Consider the following 19,855-nt stretch of genomic DNA (forward strand, 5'->3'; position numbering starts at 1 on the left):
AACCTACTTTAACAGCAATACGAAAAGTCAATATTTCTTTGAATTTTTTTCTTTCTTTTTTTGCCTGAGTATTTTCAAATATGGTTGCCCTATTCTAGGTCGGTTAGGAAATGCAACAGACGAAACATGTTCCGGTGCAGGCTCTTTTATTGTATATTCTCAAAAATTTCACACATTTTCTTTTTGTTTATTTTAATGAGTCATAATCAAAAATGTCATATCTCTCAAAGCCTGACTTTTCCTCCTCCCAGATTCCGCAAATCGCTTAAAAAGCATTACGTCATGATGACGTAGCACTTTTCTTATCTTGTTCAGAATTTATTTCGTTATTGATGTTTTGTTTACTTCTTCATTGATTCATTTCTCCTCCTCACAAACATGTTTTTGCTTTAGGCAGTAAAAAAATGTCTTTGATTTGAATGGCAACACCATATTTAACACGAAGACACGAAAACATTATCTAAAGATATTGTCGGCTTTAAATGTTCTTTTTAGATGATAAATAATGGCGGAAAGATTTTCAACTATCTATGCGATAGCTTTCAAGTTTTCGGTCTATGATTCTTAGCCTTACATTATACTGTGCGCACCTTGCTTGTATGAAAAAGTTGCGAACCGAACTTTATACGCGTATAAAATAAAAAATCACAACATGTATTTTTTCTCATACATGAAACGGCCTCTGAAGTTAGAAATCGCCTAAACGAAAGGTAGGGCTTCGGTCTTGTTTATAATCTTGTTTCGAGTTTTTTCGAGCGGTGACAAAATTTGCGATGGTGTAAACCAGCGTAACAGCTCTAAGGTTTTGTTTATTTTCCTTTTTCAAGTTTTTTAAGAGCAGTGACAACATTTGCGATAGTGTAAATCAGCGTAACAGGGCTAAGGTCTTTTTTATAATCTTTTTTCGAGTTTTTTCGCGCAGTGATGATGTAAATGCGCCGTTTCGAAAAAAGTGTTTAGTAGCTTGACGCATAATTTACTTTTGCGCGAAAAAAGATTTATTAAAGGGGACAACTGATATAATTTGATTTAAATTTTTTATGTTATATGCAACTAGTTTTTATTAACCCCTCAATCCTTCTCTCCATCTCCTCCTTCTGCTTTACATTTCCATGACTAAAGGAGGTCGTGTTTAAATATGTTTTTTAAATTTTAAAGGCTACACGTGCCACCCACCACAACGCCCTTTCTACGCCCTATCCTGTAACAAATTTTGTGAATCTTGTAGATTGTAGAAAGTGTGTTAAGTTTTGGTAAAAACAGTTTCGACGAAGCAACACTTTTTCCAACGCCCCATTTTCAGTTTTTTCAGGCACGAAAATAGTGTAGATAGTATAAAATTTAATAAATGTTCTTAAATTCATTATAGACTTATTACAGACTAGCCCCAAATTTCTCCAATTCTCCCTAATTTATCTATTTAAAGTGAGGGGCCTAATTAGTGTTATAATTCACAATTTTGTTTTGTTTCTTTACAAATTAACAAATGTGTCGAAGTTTTTAGTACTCCATTATAAATAGTAATAAATTTGAACTAAAACAAACAATAAATATAAATATCTAAATGAACAAAAATAAATGAGTAAAACTAAAATTTTTTTAAAAAAAGCACAAAACTGCATTAATAAAAAATGCTCAAAAGTTCCATGTTTAATTAACCCAGATAGCTTAGCGCGTAACCACATTTAAAAAACAACATACTCCACCTACCAGCATTCTGATTGGCTTGTAAATATTACAACGATGTAAAAATAACACGAATAGGTTAATTAGTCTGTTGTTTGAAGAGAGTTTTTTCATATTTTTTTTTTTAAAAAAAAGAATCACAAAGTTTGTACCGACTATTTGTATAATTGTCTTAAAGCAGATTTTTACAGATCAGTATTGAGTAAGTGAAACAAAAGGATTTAAAAGGGGAGCGTGTTTCATTGGTAATAATGGCAGAACCCTCTTCATATTCACAGAGACATCCACCAAGACAGTTGGAAGAACTCAAAGTGTCAAATCTCATCACGTACGCTCATATAAATAATGAAGATATGATCTCGCTGCTGCCTCCAGGTATGAATAAACTTTTATATACCGGTCCTTTATGCTAGTCTTATATACCACTCTTATTTATAGCTATCACATCAAAACTCACATGATGTATATAAAAAGTGCATATGTCTATCTTTCTATTTTTTTCCGCAGTTTTCCTTTCTTTTGAGTTAACTTTGTGTATTTAAGAAAATTAGGCTTTGATTAATTTTCGTTATCACTTAATATCTGTCAAATTAAAATTGATTAAAGCTTGATTATAAGATGGTTATTTTTTTTATTTCTATCAAGCTGTTTTTACTTTTTCATTCAAAACATGGAACGCACATTCAGAAGAGTTTTGGCGAATTAATAGTTCTTTTTCTAAATTATGCATCACTTAAGCTTTTTTAAAAAAGTATTGGATAAATCCGCACAATGTCTCGATATTATATAAAAGGCGCAAAGCTATGAAATGTTTTTGCATTTCTGACTGGTTATGCTGGAGCGTGTTTCCAAAAGGGTAAGTCAGGACAACAGATTTTTTATTTTTTAGGTTCTAAAAAAAGCGAGTGCTTTACAAAATAAGTGGATTTTTATAAGAATAGAGATAATGAATTATGTACAAGCTGTATGTTAGACACAGTGCTAATTTTAATGATATGTGCGAGTATCTGCAAGTTAAAAAAATAATTCGCGGGTAAAATTTTTATGCAGGTTTGCCAGGAATTAAATTTATTAATCTTGCAAGAAAAAAATCAGCAAAACCACGATGTTTATTTCTAACCAGAAGTGTCTGATATTGAAATAACGAACCGCGTTTGCGATGAATATAACAAGTTTGTAGAAGTTAGTTAAGCAATTTTTGTTCTTGTTTCTTTATACGTATCAGTAATTTATCGAGGCTTGATGATCGTGTGGGGTGTGACATAACGTTTAGTTGAATACCAGGCTGTGTGTATACTTATACTTCCATCAAACTAACATGCCTGGATTAAAACCTCATTTCTTTGTATTTTAGAAGTCCAAAACGAAGCGAACATTTCCACGTTTGACGATATTATTAGCACTGCCGCAGGTGTGCCAAACGTTTCATTTGCTGGCGTGGACGCACTCTCTCAAATAACTGATAGCTACAAACAAGCTGGTCATATCGATATGACTTTTCATCGAGGTGAAGACATAAACAACAACAACAACAATAATAATAATAATATGATCAACAATAATAACATGACAAAGTTGTCAGACGAAGAAGATGATAGCGGCGATGACCTCGACCGACCATCCAAGCAAAAGAGACACAGAACGAGGTTCTCTCCCGCGCAATTAAATGAATTAGAACGATACTTTAGCAAGACGCACTATCCAGATATTTTCGTACGAGAGGAATTAGCAATGAGAATTGGATTGACTGAATCACGTGTGCAGGTAAATCTTTTTTTTCTCTTCACTTTTGTATTTTTATTACTTAAATATTTTTCTATTGCGTGCCCCTTTTTTACTTGCCTCAGTCTTATAAATGATGCAATCTACAGTTGCCATAGCAAAATTTTCAGTTTCTTTTCTCAGCGGTGCGAAGAATATAAAACGTTCATCAGATTATCGAGAAACGGCAAAATATTTGTCACGTGATCGCAATTTAATAAAAACCATTCAACCGTAAATATTTCGAAAATGCATCGTAATGAGGTCAAAAGACAATTTCCCGCCCTTTTCATTATAAAAACTTCTGTATTTAGAAAAAACGTGAGCTCGACTTCTTGATGACTTAACTTAAAAAAACTCGTAACAACTTTATTTTACTTAAAAATAAGATATAAATAAATGGTACAAGATAATAAATATACCGGATATGACAAATATTTTAAGAAGTTGTTATGTGTAATGTGCCTTTGTTGATGAGAATGTCTGTGTGTAAAAGGAATTGTATCTAGATGACGTTACCACAACAAAATATCAATAAATCTTGTCGTAAACATATGTGAAGCTGGTAAAAAACCGACAAATCTTTGTTCTTTTTTGATCGTTTTTTTTTAAGAGCGAAAGTTAAATAGTCTAAAATATTTCAATTTGGGCCAATTTTTTAAATTCTTTTTAAGTAGGACCACTGGAAAGTTATGGAGTTAGCGAGAACTTAAGCATGTGAATGTTACATTCATAGGACCTTAGACCTAAATGTGCGTGGAGAGTTGCACGTTTGGTAAAGTTTGGAGCTAGTCAACGTGCCTGACCATTTTTAAATTTCAGTAGGTTTGAGCCTGGATATTCTAGAGCCTACAATGTTCTTATGACTTTGACCTAATTCTTAGAAAAAAGTTACTGTTTAGAAAATTAACACAAAAGTACTTCAAGAGAGATTGTTACAAAAATTGGCGGACTTTTTTTTTAAATTACGTGGTAAACAAATATGGCGGCTTTTTGTTTACATTTTCTCATTAAACCGACAGACGGGCAGGTTGTTTGAAACTTATTTTACAATGATCTGTTTCTTTATTTCGATAAAGCAAAAGTATTATCTAGGAATTACTTAACAAGCTAAAACTTGAAATTGCAGAAGAAAAGTCAAAAGTTGAATGTTAAAAAGAAACACCGAAGAAAGGGTTCATGATAAGATTAAAAAAGTCATTTTAAATAAAAAATAAAAGTTCAAGTAACGTTGTATTCATCGTCTTTGTTCTAGTCTCTATTTGCACATAATAATTACAATCTATAATTTGTGATAAAGCTTTAGATAGCTGATCCCTCACGACAATCATTTATCCTAATTAACAACAGAATGAATCTTCTAATTAAATTTAAGTGATCCTGATATTATGTGAAATGCATTTTAAGAAAAGTTTGTCTGCGGTTTTACTTAAATACACTTCAAAAGTGAACCGACTGCGAATGATAAAAATGACACAAAAAAGTTGATATTAGAATAACAACAACAAACTTAAATTCTTTCCAGATTATTTTCTAAATAATAAAAGGAAAATCTTAAAGGTTTTAATTTATTTAAGAAATTGATCTGAATAACTTTTATAGTAGTTTACGTCAAATAGATTTCCACTTTTTGTTGTGACGTAGCTTGGGAAACAAAGCGGATGTAATTTTTGTTTTGGTTCAAATTCGCAACCTACACCTGCACAATTCTCCCATTGGCAATATAATAATATAACTACCCTTTTTCCCTAATTTTGTCTGGCTTTGTGTGTTTCACAATCGTGCTACGAATGCACGAAATATTTACGCACAAAATAACAATTGCGACATCTGTACGACAGGCAAATTTCCGTGGATTTTTCGCCCACTCTGTCTTGTGCCAGTCTTTTTGTTGCTTCCACTGACCGCTAACCAGTCTGTGTACCAAGCAACACAATGCTATACACATCACTAGTGTGTAAAGTAACTTAACTGCAGCAGGGGTTGACGAGACACACATTAGCATGCATTTCCCAAATTTCCCAAATTTCTTACTTACTCCCCATCGTAAGTCAATGTTCTTTGTCTTCTAAAATCTGTTCTAAAATCTCTCACAATGTGCCTAGTATAACATACCAATGGGTTAGATATCTACCTTAAAAACAATCAACACATATGGCTAATGCAATTACGCATGCTTTATAGGAAAAAGTGTTCCTAAAACTACCAAATTTTGAATTTTTATTTCTATGTTTGCGCAGGGTTTTTTTTAGCGCAGAATAAATAAGTATTGTCCCATTAACGAATTTTTACTCCAAAAATATGAAACATTTTCCTCCTCATGTGAAACTTTACTTTACTTTCTAAAATGCTACATTTTAACTCACTTAAGTGTAACTTTAGTGTAACTTTAACATACATAATTTTTTCTGACAGTTTAAACTGACCATCATATCTATTGTTGATTTTTTTAGGTGTGGTTTCAGAATCGTCGAGCAAAATGGAAGAAACGCAAGAAAACCATGAATATGTTCCATCATTCTTCCGGACTGTTTTCCTCTTACTTTAATCAAAACTTTACAAACTCGCCACGTGATAGCTCATGTTACCATAACGACCACATGTGGACGTCATCACCGCCCACAAACTATGGTGCAAATGTTAATCAAACTGCCCAACTTCCTGTAGGTAGTCAATTCCCATACAACCAATTACCACCTAATTATCCGTTAGAACGAAGCCCTATTGGTCCACAGGGATACATAGGGAATCCAGACTGTTCACGGGATGTGGATTATGTATCGAGTACTTCGCCAGCGAGTCAATATGCTTCGTCTAATGAAATGGATCATTGGAATGGAATAGGAGACATGCGCAGAAAAACAATTGAACATAAACCGCTATCATATAGATAGGCGCATGGTAAAAAGTTATAGTTCGGAATATGTAATGAAAAATGCATATCTTTGCTGCAAGATCAAAACATAACAGGTTTGATGGCAATCTGTTAACTGTTGAGTTTGGTTCAAAAAAAATAATAACTGCAACTTTTTTCTCCTAAAGGTGAAATCTCTTTTGCTTCTTCGTTAACCAACTGACCTTGGTGGGCTTTTCTTAGGTGTTTTATCAAGTGTATCCTGCCGATATTTCCGATGAAAGTTCTGCTAAATGAAAACCCTCATCGGAAAGAGTTTTCCAGTTCACAGTACTAAAAGTAAAAGGGCACTTTTGTTTGATATTTTAGCGCGACATTCTTACTCGGACCTAGACTCTCAAAAAGCCCGTAAATTAATACAGCATATGCATATCATCTTATAACGTGAAAGTAATCGACGCTAACACAGAGAAAATTTAAAAAAAAATATCTATCTGCTTGTAAAATTTATATTTATTTTTAAAAATAGACATATAATAGTTGTATTATAGCGATTTTTTGTACTTTTGTTTTCCCTTCTACGATGTACGTATGTAAATTTTGAGGAAGAAAAACTATATATAGATATTCAATCTGCAATTTTATGTTAGTAAATTTTGTTTTAATGTTTAGTTCACTATATACATAGATATATATTTATTTATTTATTTTGCACTTAAGTTATCTCTGGAAATTGTATGTGATGCAAAAAAATATAAAACCCCTACTACCATTTTGGTTTTGCTTTTTGTCTTCTTTTCTCCCCCGACCTGGTGGCTACTCTAAAGACCTACTTATCTTTCCCCATTTTATTTCAACAACAAATTTAATAATTGAGATTTGACAAGGATATATTCCGATCTAACTGGTACTTTAAGAACCAGAGAAAGTGTCAATTATATCCTTTTTTATTTGTTAACGGTCCTCCCATCTCATCTATCAACGAAATTAAAAGCGAGTCTATGTTTACGTCCTTGATGGACACCCGTATTCTGTTTAATCTTGTTCCCGAATGCTTTATGCTAAAAAAGATACACAAACTAGCGATGTCCAAATAATGCACGGCGGGTGAAGCACAAACTGCTGATGCCTGGAATATGCACGACGGATAACACAAGGATTTTTCTACAGACTAACAGTGTTGCATAGATGTACATGGTAAACCAATAACCTCCTCGTCAGGTCTATTTTACTCCTATGATGATGTTGATGGTACAACAGCAGCCAAAAATGCATGGTATTGGGTGTGAGGTTTATAATTTACTTTTGTATATTTACTTAATTTTTTCAAAATCTTTTTATAAGGTCAACAAAAATGTTTAAGCATAGGTAAATAGAATAACGCAAAAGCACTGCCACAAACTTTCCCGAGGATTTTATTTTCGCGAATTCGGGGAAAAATCGCGAAACTGGCGAATTTTTTTCTTGCGAAAATATCTTTTCTTAAAGTAAGTTTTAAATAAAGATTATGGATATTTCCATAACCATAAAGATTATGGATATGGAAATTCTGCTGAATCTGACATCATTTAAAGACATTTCCCAAGTTTCTTTTCTCTCTTTAAACTTTGACTTCAAGTAACAACAAATGTTAGGTTAGGAACAAGACTGTATTTTTTTAAATTTAGAAAAGAAGGCATCCAACTCAACTATGGAGATCTAATAGTACAGCGAAAGTCTTAGCTACGTTCGTGCGAGTAGAACACATGCATTTGTGACATAGTGGTTATTAGAATTTATTAGAATTTTACATAATTTGAAATAACGTTAAAACTTCCGTGCAAATGCAAAAACTTATAAATAAACTACACTAAATGATTACTGGGCTGTGGTTTAGTTTATTGCACTGATATATTAAGGCGTTGCCGTTATAAAATCTTTGACTCAACCTTGGAGAAAGGGTCAAGCAATTTCATGTAAGATATGTGTAACTGCTCTCAACAACAAGTAACTAGTAAATTTTTCTTTTTTTGACCGAGTCAAACGACCCTTTTACATGAAGGGTACTTGTTAACTTTAAGTATAAAAGGCTTGAACAAGATGTAATACTTTTTATGAATAATCTATGGTGAGGAATTTTTTGTTGTCCAGGACAACAGAGCAATTTAGTGTATGTTTTAGGATTGTTATTACAAAAATTTTTGAATGTTCCACAATCCTCACCTTTTTTTTCAAGAAACATTAGAACTTAACAAGAACAAGTTTGTTTGTCGGGTATTTTAACAAATTTGGACAAAGTTTCTTATTAAGAAAGTTTCCTTCTTAAATAGTGAACAAGAAGGGAAGTAGGGGTCGTAGTGCTGATCACGAGACACATTTTTATCAACCTCGTTCCCAGGGCTTGTTATATGTTTTTTATATTTGGACAGGTGTATCAATACAGAAAAGCTAGCAAGCACTGGGAAGTTATTTTTTTATGAGAATAAAGTTTATAAGTATCACGCACAAGTTTCGAATCTCCAAATTACAATAAAGATTTAATAATCACTATAGGTAGTTTACTTCGAAGTTTTTAGTTTGTATTTACCGAAATCCGAATTGTTCCCACTTTTAAAAAAATTCCCCACACACCTTTTCTGACAGAGGATATTTAACGAGCGTCCTACTCAACGTCTTCCCTTGCATGAGCCTCTCCTCTATTTCCCAAAAAAGGCGTTCATTAAAAAAATACACGCTAATAAGAGAACCAAGCGTGCAAAAAAAAACTATAAAAAAGCAACATTTTTTGGGGAACTTGTCCTAAACGTCATGTAAGTTTTATACAGCCTATTAAAAAATAAAAATTTCTATTGGCGAACCAGCCTACATAATCAACCACACACGTGAATTTAGTCCTCCTAAGATAGCCAAGTAAGCAAGAGTCTGTTAAATACAGAAACATGGAGCGTCAGCCAAAATGTTTTGTCGTCTACTATAAAAAATTAAAATATACTAGTCGTTATTTATACCGCATTGCGTGCGTCTCACTACCTGCGCAGCTAAGCTATCATTTGGCGTGACAGACAGACAGACGGACGGACAGACGTATACGTGTATTATAATATAGACAATAACGCAAAAACAATACAGTGAAATTAATTGTTACGGGTACTTTTATTTTGTAAGCGGTGGTGTAGCTGTTATTAAGGAGTTTTCATAAACACTAAAATTTTTGATATTTAAGCGTTTCTATTTTTGTTTCTTAAATTCGAGTTAAAATTTTAAAATCAGTCGCTGTTTTCCAATATATTTAAGGAGGACCTTCCTCAATACAGCTCGCCCTTCATCGAAACCCCAATATTTAAAGGAGCAGCTCTCATTCGACTACTCATTCTTTAGCTATTTAAGTAAAAATGGCAAGGTTATATGGGACGAATTTTTTATTTCCAAAGTATTTTAAATTGAGTCAAAAATTTGACGGCTCTGACAGAATATCATATGCATAGAAGAGCTCTGGTTATAACCTCAAAACATTAACAAAACGGTCTACTTGGTCTGTTTAATGTCAAATTCAAGAAGCGCCGCCAGAAGTCAAGATGTATGGCAAATTTTACTTAGGCCTAAATTTCCACCATGGAAATTGTTTGTTAATAACCACTTATTTGTCCAGCAATTTGTATAATTTTGGACCATTCAAATTGTTTAGGACTGTTTAAAATTTCGGCAATTTTGGGAGTGATTTTCTAAATTTGACATTGTTTATAAAAAAATAACAAATACGGTAACTAATTCCGACAAAAACTATGGGGTAAAGGTGGCTGCAGCGGTATTTCTTATAAGCAACTTTTGATCCGACACTTAGGCTGCTTAAAAAATGCCTTACTGCTCAAGAGAAAGTGAGAAAAGCCCAAGATTATTAAAAAAAGCTGACAAAAATTAAAGTTATTTACCCACTGTTGTCCGATTTAATGTGAAGTTTTTAGGTAATACCAAGATTAAATAATTGCTCGGTTGAAAAGCATGCAAAAAAGAGTTATTTCATATACAAATATAAATATTTGCCATAGGGAAAAGTTAAGTGTATTCATTTACTTAAGTGAAGAAAGTAATTCGAAAACATTGTAACAGAAAAGAATGCAGAATCGTAAACTTAAATTTCGAATTCTTAAAACAAGGATTCAAATACTTTTATTTTTCATCTCGAATTTCACCTTACTTTTGGCGCTTTTGAAATTTTTTTAAAAATTCTGTATAAATTCACTTTAGAAATGGGCACAACCTACTTGAGCATTTAATTCCAAAATAAAATAAAAATGTGCACATTTGCAATATTTTATTCCGCATTTTTTACAACTCTTAAAGACCCATTCTTAATTTTCAATTACACAATCATTTCTCCCACAAACGATATATTCCCTGGTAATGTTGATTATTTTTGACGAACTTATCTTCGCAAATTAAAGGCAAAACGTTCTTTTTTTGGAATTTGTTTTTCCAAATAGATTCCCATATCAAACATTTTGTGACCATAATATTTAGCATTTTTTTTTTTAGATTTTTGCATGAAAAATTGTTTGTTCTAATTTATCAAAATTTATTTTTGTGAATTGGGTCATAAAAAAATTTGCGGGACTTAATTCGAAAAAATTACCGAGCCAATAATTAATTTCGAAAGATTAAATCCAGCAATAATTAATAATTTTGAGCAAAAAGTATTAAGTACTGAGTAGTATTAAGTATGAGTAATATAAGTTCGAGTAATGCATCTACAGAACACTATAAGATAAGTAGGGGATCTAATAGACAGTATAGGTTTGTGTTGTGCATCTACAGAACACTATAAATGCGAGTAGTGGATCTAAAAGACGGTATAAGTATTGAGTAGTGCATCTAAAGAACACTAAATATGAGTAGTGTTTCTAAGGACAGTAAGTCTATAATATATATTGAGTAGTGCGTATGAAGGTCTATAAACAGTGCTTTTCTTTGAAACTACATTTTCTCGTGTGGTTTTTCTTTTTTGTAATCAGACTTCTTTTAAACCTTAATCAAATGTAGTTTCGAAATAAAACACATTGTGCACAATTTCTGAAAAGAACCTTTAGATACATGTCAAAGTTGTTCATCATACAATTTCTCTTCAAATTATTTTTTTTATCCTGCTTTAACCGATTCTATCATCGAAGTAAACGTTAATGTTATTTCAGCGTGACAGCTCAAGGAAAACTCTCTAGTCGAGCTGTTTTGTAAAAAATGGGAAAAATCAGTTAAAAATAGTCAAAACATAATTGGAACAAAAAGACACAAAAAATAAACTAGATTGTAACATACATTTTTTTTCTCTACAACGCGCGTCTCTAAGTTTACTCTACCGGCAGATGTTTTTTATAAAGCATTACTTACACATAAAATAGTACTCGACCTCTAACTCGTCTTTGACATAATTGCGATAACCAAAAATGAATGTGTTTCTGCCCGGTAGAGGTGTTGTTGATCATATAATAAATTACTAAAAACATTTTATCGGCTGCAAAGTAGAAAGACTTCTCATGATGCAACTTGTTCCTTCGCATCTTCAAGAATACTTTCTGCAGTTTTGTACTCTTCTGTTTCAGCTAATGATTTTTCTTCCTCCTTAAAAAATGTTAGGAATTATCGAAATTTTTTTTATAATCGGAGGTTTTTCCTTCATATACCTGGAATAATGGATTAATTTTGGCTAATAAACAAAAGATTTCGCGTGGATTTCTTTTCCTAAGGGCAGAGTTACGAGTGTTCTACTTTTTGTTAGACTTTTGATATATTTATCATTTTAATGTTATAATATTAGTGATTATAAACTGATACGTCGCATTATAAAATATAATAAGCTATAAAAACGTTCTTTTCGTAGAAGCCAAAACGTTTTATAACTTCAGTAAAATTTAAATGACCTGAAACTTGGTTACAACCTTTCAAGCAGGTTCATGCTACAAATGCTACGACACGAATGCGCTTAAATCGCAGTTAAGGTTTAAAAATCTTATTTAAAACACGTTAAAAATACACTTAAATCACAGTGAGAACCAGTTAACAATGCAAAAGACTCATCCAAGATTTTACAGACATTTAAGCAGGAAAAATAAAAATAAAGAACTTAAAACAGTTAAAAACCGGATAATTATTGTTGGAAACAATTATCATCATTTTAAATAACTTCGGATATTATTCAGATTAAACATACGATTAAGGGGATTTCTATAAGTATGCGAAACCTACCCACTTTAAAATACATGAGAGCTGTCAAACCTGAATAATAGTAGTCCCAATTTTCAAGGGACGTGATTGGCTGATACACAGCTTTTAAATTACAATGCTCACACTTACTAAAAGAGCTGCCAATTCTTCGTGAGCTTTTTGTAAGCGGCGAGAACAGTCTGGAATCATTGCAGCGGATTCGTTTTTTACTTCAATCTACAACAAATAAACTGATTTTTGAGAATTTATGTCTTCAAAATAGGGTAGTGCTGTGCTATATCATAAGAGGTTGTATCATAAGAGATTTTAATTCGTTTTTTTCAAACACAAACAGAATACTAAATGCCATTACATAACAAAAAGAAAAAAATAAGTATCTAGGTTTTACAAAGTCAGCAAATGTGTCGTATTTTTGTATAAGCATTGCATCAACTCAATATCAATCCAATTATTTCCTGACGTTTCTGAATCTCTATAGTTACAGAAGCTAAAATAAAAACCTAACAATCTTAACCTAAAAAATGTAAATTCGATACTACAATGTGATAACACAACTCGACTTTAGTAATATTAGGAATAGATATATTTGAAAAAAGGGAAAAAACGATAGACCATATAAATCCTTTCCTGGGACTGTCCTGGGAAAAGACTCTCCTGGGTTTAACTTGTACGATACGATAACGTACACAATCTTACACTTTTAAAGACCTTACCATTTTCTTAATATCATATTCATCCTTTTCCTCCTTCTTCATTGTTTCGATTTTTTCTTCATGTTGTTGAAATTCTTTCTCATACATTACCTTTTCTTTTGATAATCTTAACAAAGAAAAACAACCGTAATAACACCTCCTTACAGGGCCACTTTTTAAAAAGTAAATTTTTCGAGGAGTTGTTTGACCTTTTCTCAAACGTGATCTGGTTCAATAAAAAAAAGGTCACATGGACAGTTGTCATAACCTAAAATTAAACAACCTGACCTGAATAACAAAATAGACTCATAAAAGTGATTTTCTAGGAATTCTTTCCATTTCCAAAAGCATTTCCTAACTTTTAGAAGTTTTCTTGAGTAGTGACTACGCATTTACAAAGACATAGCTTTCCAATTTTTCCTGACTCCTGGCATATATATGTATATAGACGTTTCTTATTTTCTTTCTGTTACTAACAATACTCTTTACCAGTAACAACTTGGAAGAATTCTCTAAGTTACACGGCAAGAAACAAAGTTTAATTTCATTCTGTCGGTGCTCCTTTACGAAAGGAATCATGCAGAAACTGATACTGTTACAGCTACTGAGTTCCTGTTAACCTATGTTGTTCTGTATATACTCATTCTTAAAGTTAATCTAAGCCTTAAACATAACGTGTCAACGCCTGTGTATTCCACAAGTTGTCTCGCTTACCTTTTCACAACTCCACTTTTGATGGTTAAGTTACGTAACTTCGGATCCTTAGGAGGCATGTTTTTTTGTTCTATTCCCTAAAACAAAGCATGTAATTTACAGTTGATTAGTTAACTTCATAAAAAAGCAAAACAAAGCACTAAATTTTGTTATAGTTGAGGGATAGTCAATTTTGGTCATCAGATGTACATTACAGTATAAGGATACATACTAATAAGGTAGCTTGAAGTCTATTTGGCAAACGAGATATTTTTTTATTATTCCAGTCTTTAAAATACATGCAATTTTTTAATAATTTAATTTTATTGATGGCTTTCGTCATATGAAACTTTGTATTATTTAATAACAACTTCCGTAAATTTTTAGTCCGTAAATTACACAACAATTATACATGACAGGTACAATTTCGAATTCAATGAAGACAAAAATCTAGTTTCCTTTTTGAATGATTAACTTTTATTGCTTATCTTATTACTTACTTTACTGCCATTATTAGAATGAAAACCATTTTCAGATAAAACGATAGTCAACATGGACTTTAATGACCCCCCCCCCCTTATTCTCAACCCCAACCCCAATAGTGTAAACATCAAGCAATTACTTCATATGAAATCAGCTAACAGGGAATGGGAACTCAAATCCACAATATTTTGACTTGAAGCAATGAATTTCTTAACAAATCACAATGGTCAACATATTGGCACATTACTGTGGTTGCCATAAATCATACTAACGCTGCAAGAAAAGCCTTTTCTGACTGACTTTAGAAAACAACTAAAAGTTATAAATATCAATATAACTAAGACAAACTTCTTTGTGAAATAAAAACTCTTTAAAATACAATAAAGTATTATAACACAAGTTATATATACAAGATGAATCTGATTCTATAATTAAGACCAGTTGTGTGGATTGATACTTCAGCTAAGTATATTCTTCATAGTAACAACAAAATAGCGTCGGATCCAGCAATATCGGATTGATCAAACTTTTGGCTTCTGTTTTCGAGTACTAATATACAGAACTAAATGTAACAACATATAAAATGATGGTTAAAATATAAATTTGCAATTCTAAAAATTTTATATGTTATATATTATAAAAGAAAAACAAGATATAACCGATGTTACAAACAGTCCATATATATGGGCAAATCTTGGTGACAAAGGGTGCTAGCAAGCCTTTATACAAACAACATTGGCCATTGGGAAAAAATTAAGAGGTCTGAGAGGAGCAAACGAGTGTCATTTGGGGAAAAAAATTATGTTAATCAATTCACCTTTATAATATCTATGCATTTTGAATGCACATCCCTTGACAGGTCTAAAATTACTGATGACGGAAAATGTCAAAATTTCCTATTACTTAAATCTAAAATTCTTTAAATGTGAATATTTTGAGAACGAAAAAAGCTTTTTAAAAAATTTAAACAAACTAGCCAATCAACTTTTAAAGCTCTATAATATAAGTCCAACATCATTTTATACCTTCGGTTCCCTTTAAAGGAAGAAACTTTCGTGAATTAATAAAAACAAAAATCAAGGAAGTCATTTCATTAGAACTTTATGGTCCATTTCAAATATTTTTTGCAATTAACTTCCTGAAACAACTATTTCAATGATTTTTTGTGAGAATTAACTTTCGTGACTGCCAGAAGGTATCAAATAGTATGTGAATGGTATTATAAAATGCCAGCAACAATAAAATGCCACTTAATTTAAGAGTTGTTTAAAGTTTTCTAAAAGGATTAATTAAATGTATATATATATGTTGTTTGGTAATCAAATTTTGTGAGTACCGAGCCTATGCAAGCTTACCAAGAACATCTTATTGTAAACTAAATTCTATATCCCCAGTTATTTGGTTATTAAAAAAAATTAAGAAGACTGGATCCAGCAACCAAGTGTCATTTTAGCAAAATAATTTATGTTAACTAATCACCTTTATAATACCTATGCATTGGCAACGTCTGAATGCACATCCTTTTAGGTCTAAAATTACTGATGACAGAGAATGGCAAAATTTGCTATTCCTTAATATGAAATCATAATTTATGCAGCACAATAGAATCCAAAATCTTTTAAATGTGAATAAATGAGAATGAAAAGAGCTTTTAAAAAATTAAAATAAATAAATTGCCAACCAACTTTTTAGGCTCTATATATAATATAAAGTCCAACATCATTTTATACCTCAGGTTCCCTTTAAATCCTTTCAAATATTATTAGAGTTAATAATTTTTTGTCTTACACATACATTGTTAATAATCATGTGTGGCTGAGAATGAAAATGATGTTCAACTCGTTTCTAACATATGGTAAAACATTTGATAGGTTTCCAAGGCTTTGTTTACTTTTTGCTACATGTTTAGCCATTACTTGATTCTAAGTCATAGACACAAAAAAGGTATACAAATCAAAAAATTTAAATAATACATTTAAAATTTATTATGGTTTTTCTAAATTAAAGGTCACGAACACAAGTTACACTGTGTAAACATTTAACACAAGAAAAATATATATACTTACCGTTGTTTCCTCTTACAAAAGCATCTCCATATTTGTTTTTAAGCTAAAGAAAAAGAACAGATTTAAGTTTTACAGCAATAAAGGGACTTTCTGAAGCAGACAAAACTTTCCGCACTGCTTAAAAAATCTACATGTAAAGCCTATATCGGTCCCGACACAATTGCTTAAATTTTAAATAACCTATGATGAGAAAAAGAGGCATTACTGAAAATCAAAGTGAATAACAAGTTAGAAGACCTGCTTTTCGTTAGCAAAGAGATCAATATTTAATGAATATTATTTGATGCAATGTTATTCATTATGAATAGTAACTATATAATTTTATGTGTCACATCAAAAGAACAATCGCATACAGTGTAAAGGCTTGTAGTAGGAACATGGACAGGGTCACTTTAGTTTAAAGAATGAATTACATTCAATGTTGCATCGTTTCGTCAGGCATCAAGACCACTAACATTATGTGTTTATCTACACTTATTTTGTATTCCACAGCGCCACAGACAATTACAATTTCTTGTAAAAAACAATGTAGAAAAGAATTGATCCATCACTAGTTTAATTAACGCTGAGGTGTGACAATTACTGGTTACGCATAATGCATCAATTAAGAAGTTAATAAGAAAAATTAAAGTACTTTCTAACATTAAATCTGAAAAGTTCTAAAAAAATTATTTTGACTTTATCATTTCGGTCAATTTGTGGCCAAACCTGTAAAGATATATTCACTGTTTTGATAAAACCTTCATGCTAAGAGAACGGTGCAAAATTTTCCAACCCTTCAGCAAACCACAATACAATAGCTGTGAGAGGAGAGGGGAAAATTTTCCTGAACTCCGAAAAACCATAATAGTTAAGGTGAGAGAAATTACGCTTAGTCGAAAACAAACTTCTTGCGGTAAAAATAGTCTGCGTTTTTTGATTGGTTACTTCTATTGTTCTTTTTTTTGTTCTGTTTAGGGATCGTGTCCAAGATCGTTTCAGTTTTGATACGAATTGAAACGACTTTCATCGTATGGAAATCGTTTCAATATTTTTTTCACATCGTTTCATAATCGTATCATGAAATAAATTAAATGTTTCATATTTTATTTGTGAAACGATTTTGTATAAACTACGTAAAAATGAAACGATTGTGAAACGATTTTAAAACTATTTTGAAACGATTAGAAAAAATTCTGAAACGATTTGATACGATTGTCAAAATAATATTTGTGATACGATGTAAAAGTCTTTGAAAGTTATTGAAACGAATTTTGAAACGATTTTGAACTAATTAAAAACCAATTAAACTTAATGTAAAAGTATTGTTTCTCTTTTTTTTATTCAACACAACATCGACATCATCAACAACATCTTTTATCGTAAATATCGTAAAACAGTTTTTCAAAACTAAACATAAACAGTTTTTCTTAAAACTAACAATTTCCTTTAAAATGAAAAATATTGCAATGAAAAAAAAAATTAAGAACGAAGAACGGCGATAGAAATGCTTTTTTAGATCGCATTTTAAAAAATTTAAGAACAAAGAACGGTGATAGGAAAGCTTCGTTAGATCACATTTTAAAAAATTAGGAACGAAATGCGGCGATAGAAATGCTTCTTTAGATCGCATTTTAAAATTTAAGAACGAAGAACGGCGATAGAAAAGCTTCGTTAAATCGCATTTTAAAAAATTAAGAACGAAATGTGATATAGAAATGCTTTTTTAGATCTCATTTTAAAAATTAAACTAAGAACGGCAATAGAAAAGCTTCGTTAGTTCGCATTTAAAAAATTTAAGAACGAAAAGCAGCGATAGAAAAACCTATGTGACAGCGCATAGATTTTATTGAGAGACCTTTATTAGATTAGTAATTTCTTTTATTCTTTTATGTTAAAAGAATGTAAAAGAAACACCTTAAATGATTTTGAAACAATCTAAAATAAATGTACTGAAACAATCATAATGATACGATTTTGAAACGAATTATGGTATGTGAAATGATTTCAAGTAAATATAAGAAAACAATCTTGAAATGATTATGAAACGATTATGAAACAATTTTATTTTTTAATGAAACGATTTACAAAATAGTGAAACAATTTCCATATGATCTGAAACGATTTCAAAAAATTAAACATTACTTTCAATGGTTTCAAATTCGTATCACATGCTATGCTAATTAAAAAATGAAACGATTTGAAACGATTTTTTTTAAAACGATCTCAGAGACGATCCCTTACTAACATGACCAATATTGGAATATCCTTTGATTTAAGTACAAATGAGTGGGTTTTCATATGAGAACAACTCATTTTATTAACTTGCAGAAAGCTTAGTTAACTCGGCAAGACATTGGAAAAAATCTGAGGGTCTCAGATTTAATACCAATATGTATATACTTTAATTTAAATAAACAAAAATGGCAACCCTATTAATTGCTTTTATTTTTTACCTTCAATCTGATTACAACTAAGCAGATGAACTCTACACTCTCTCGTAACCCATTCTTGATATATTTGTTATAAGTCTTCTCAGGAAGACTTATAACAAATATCAAGGGAAGCCCCATGTTCCAGAAAAATATTTGACATAGCCAGAGAAAATCTTACCTGGCCATTAACATATTCTTCAGTTTGCTCTAACACAATATTCATGTAACCATCAAGACTACCCAACACACCTGCAAAATGAAAAGAATGTTCCTTTTTATGCAATGGAGGAATTGCTGAAAAAATGTGCTGAGACAACAAAACAAAAACCTGTTTGGAAAATTTTGCACTCATTGCATTTTTTTGTTTGTTTGTTTTGTTTTAGTGTTTATATTTGAAGAGGTTTTTAAAAAAACAAATAAGAAATGCTGATTTGTTGCTTTTGTATGAATTTCTCCTGAGCCAAAAAAATATAAGCAAATAAATGTTTTACAAATTTAGGACAGCACAATGTTTTATATTTTAAAAACATATTGATAATCGTTTATACCTCGATAATCGACCCCAGAATTTAGTTTTACAACGACTGGCATGCCAATGATCTGTTTCAGAAAGTCACTCGGATCTTGTCGCTGGCTCATAATTTCTTCTAGCTATAGTAGTGTATGAGGAACAACTTTATGTTTTGACACAATTTATAATCAAAAAAACTTAAAGAGTAAATTGAGCAAGATGTCTGAGGATCTGTAGGCAAGAGAAAGGAAAACAGTAAAATGCACTGTTGTCTTGGGAGAAAACGTGTTTAGCAGCGTTTTTGATTCGTCTTGTTTGTCTCTGGGTCACACAATTTTTTGCTGACACTGTAAAAAGATTGCTGACTCTGCAAATTAATCGCCCAGACCACTTGAACAAGATAGACATAGCTGATTATCAATGTCAATTTTAGCTTGTAAACTAATTATTTGCAGGTCTTTCGTGCTTGTTAAAGGAATTAAATTTCTTTGTATATACTA

The 19,855-nt window shown here is 31.4% G+C and overlaps 3 protein-coding genes across 6 annotated transcripts in view; 1 reads left to right on the forward strand and 2 right to left on the reverse strand.

Moving 5' to 3' along the window:
- LOC130640001 (eukaryotic translation initiation factor 3 subunit J-like) overlaps positions 1 to 11,805 on the reverse strand; it is a 35,566-nt gene extending 23,761 nt beyond the window's left edge. Inside the window, exon 1 of the mRNA XM_057447119.1 lies at positions 11,663 to 11,805. Within this exon, the coding sequence (XP_057303102.1) occupies positions 11,663 to 11,666 (4 nt within the window). The 5' untranslated portion in view covers positions 11,667 to 11,805. The remainder of the gene's footprint in view (positions 1 to 11,662) is intronic.
- On the forward strand, positions 428 to 7,073 carry LOC130639943 (homeobox protein orthopedia B-like). 2 transcript variants are annotated; one of them, XM_057447114.1, is made up of 4 exons: positions 428 to 710; positions 1,965 to 2,061; positions 3,041 to 3,450; positions 5,901 to 7,073. In XM_057447114.1, the coding sequence occupies exons 2-4, from the start codon at positions 2,040 to 2,042 to the stop codon at positions 6,339 to 6,341; spliced, it is 873 nt and encodes a 290-aa protein (XP_057303097.1). In that variant the 5' UTR covers positions 428 to 710; positions 1,965 to 2,039; the 3' UTR covers positions 6,342 to 7,073. The 2 variants fall into 2 exon arrangements, with proteins under 2 accessions (XP_057303097.1, XP_057303096.1); XM_057447113.1 differs by lacking the exon at positions 428 to 710 and having other exon boundaries at positions 1,768 to 2,061.
- LOC130640027 (U6 snRNA-associated Sm-like protein LSm6) lies at positions 6,530 to 19,697 on the reverse strand. 3 transcript variants are annotated; one of them, XM_057447121.1, is made up of 6 exons: positions 19,023 to 19,096; positions 16,431 to 16,473; positions 13,903 to 13,979; positions 13,210 to 13,315; positions 12,626 to 12,712; positions 6,530 to 6,634 (listed from the first exon to the last, which is right to left on the reverse strand). In XM_057447121.1, exons 3-6 carry the CDS (start codon positions 13,959 to 13,961, stop codon positions 6,605 to 6,607), a joined length of 282 nt encoding a protein of 93 aa, XP_057303104.1. In that variant the 5' UTR covers positions 13,962 to 13,979; positions 16,431 to 16,473; positions 19,023 to 19,096; the 3' UTR covers positions 6,530 to 6,604. The 3 variants fall into 3 exon arrangements, with proteins under 3 accessions (XP_057303104.1, XP_057303103.1, XP_057303105.1); XM_057447120.1 differs by lacking the exon at positions 6,530 to 6,634 and adding an exon at positions 11,580 to 11,893; XM_057447122.1 differs by lacking the exons at positions 6,530 to 6,634; positions 12,626 to 12,712; positions 13,210 to 13,315; positions 13,903 to 13,979 and adding exons at positions 14,693 to 14,926; positions 19,393 to 19,697 and having other exon boundaries at positions 19,023 to 19,093.
- Positions 19,698 to 19,855: the final 158 nt, after the last annotated feature.

This window comes from Hydractinia symbiolongicarpus, chromosome 1 (assembly GCF_029227915.1).
Source record: "Hydractinia symbiolongicarpus strain clone_291-10 chromosome 1, HSymV2.1, whole genome shotgun sequence".
Classification (NCBI taxonomy): Eukaryota; Metazoa; Cnidaria; class Hydrozoa; order Anthoathecata; family Hydractiniidae; genus Hydractinia; species Hydractinia symbiolongicarpus.

Coding starts and splice junctions, on each gene's coding strand:
- LOC130639943 (XM_057447113.1), top strand. CDS start 1,938: ATGGCAGAACCCTCTTCATATTCACAGAGACATCCACCAAGACAGTTG. Junction 2,062..3,040: donor GATCTCGCTGCTGCCTCCAG/GTATGAATAAAC, acceptor TTTGTATTTTAG/AAGTCCAAAACGAAGCGAAC. Junction 3,451..5,900: donor TGACTGAATCACGTGTGCAG/GTAAATCTTTTT, acceptor TGATTTTTTTAG/GTGTGGTTTCAGAATCGTCG.
- LOC130640027 (XM_057447120.1), bottom strand. CDS start 13,961: ATGCCTCCTAAGGATCCGAAGTTACGTAACTTAACCATCAAAAGTGGA. Junction 13,316..13,902: donor AAAAGTGGAGTTGTGAAAAG/GTAAGCGAGACA, acceptor TTCTTTGTTAAG/ATTATCAAAAGAAAAGGTAA. Junction 12,713..13,209: donor AATATGATATTAAGAAAATG/GTAAGGTCTTTA, acceptor TATTTGTTGTAG/ATTGAAGTAAAAAACGAATC.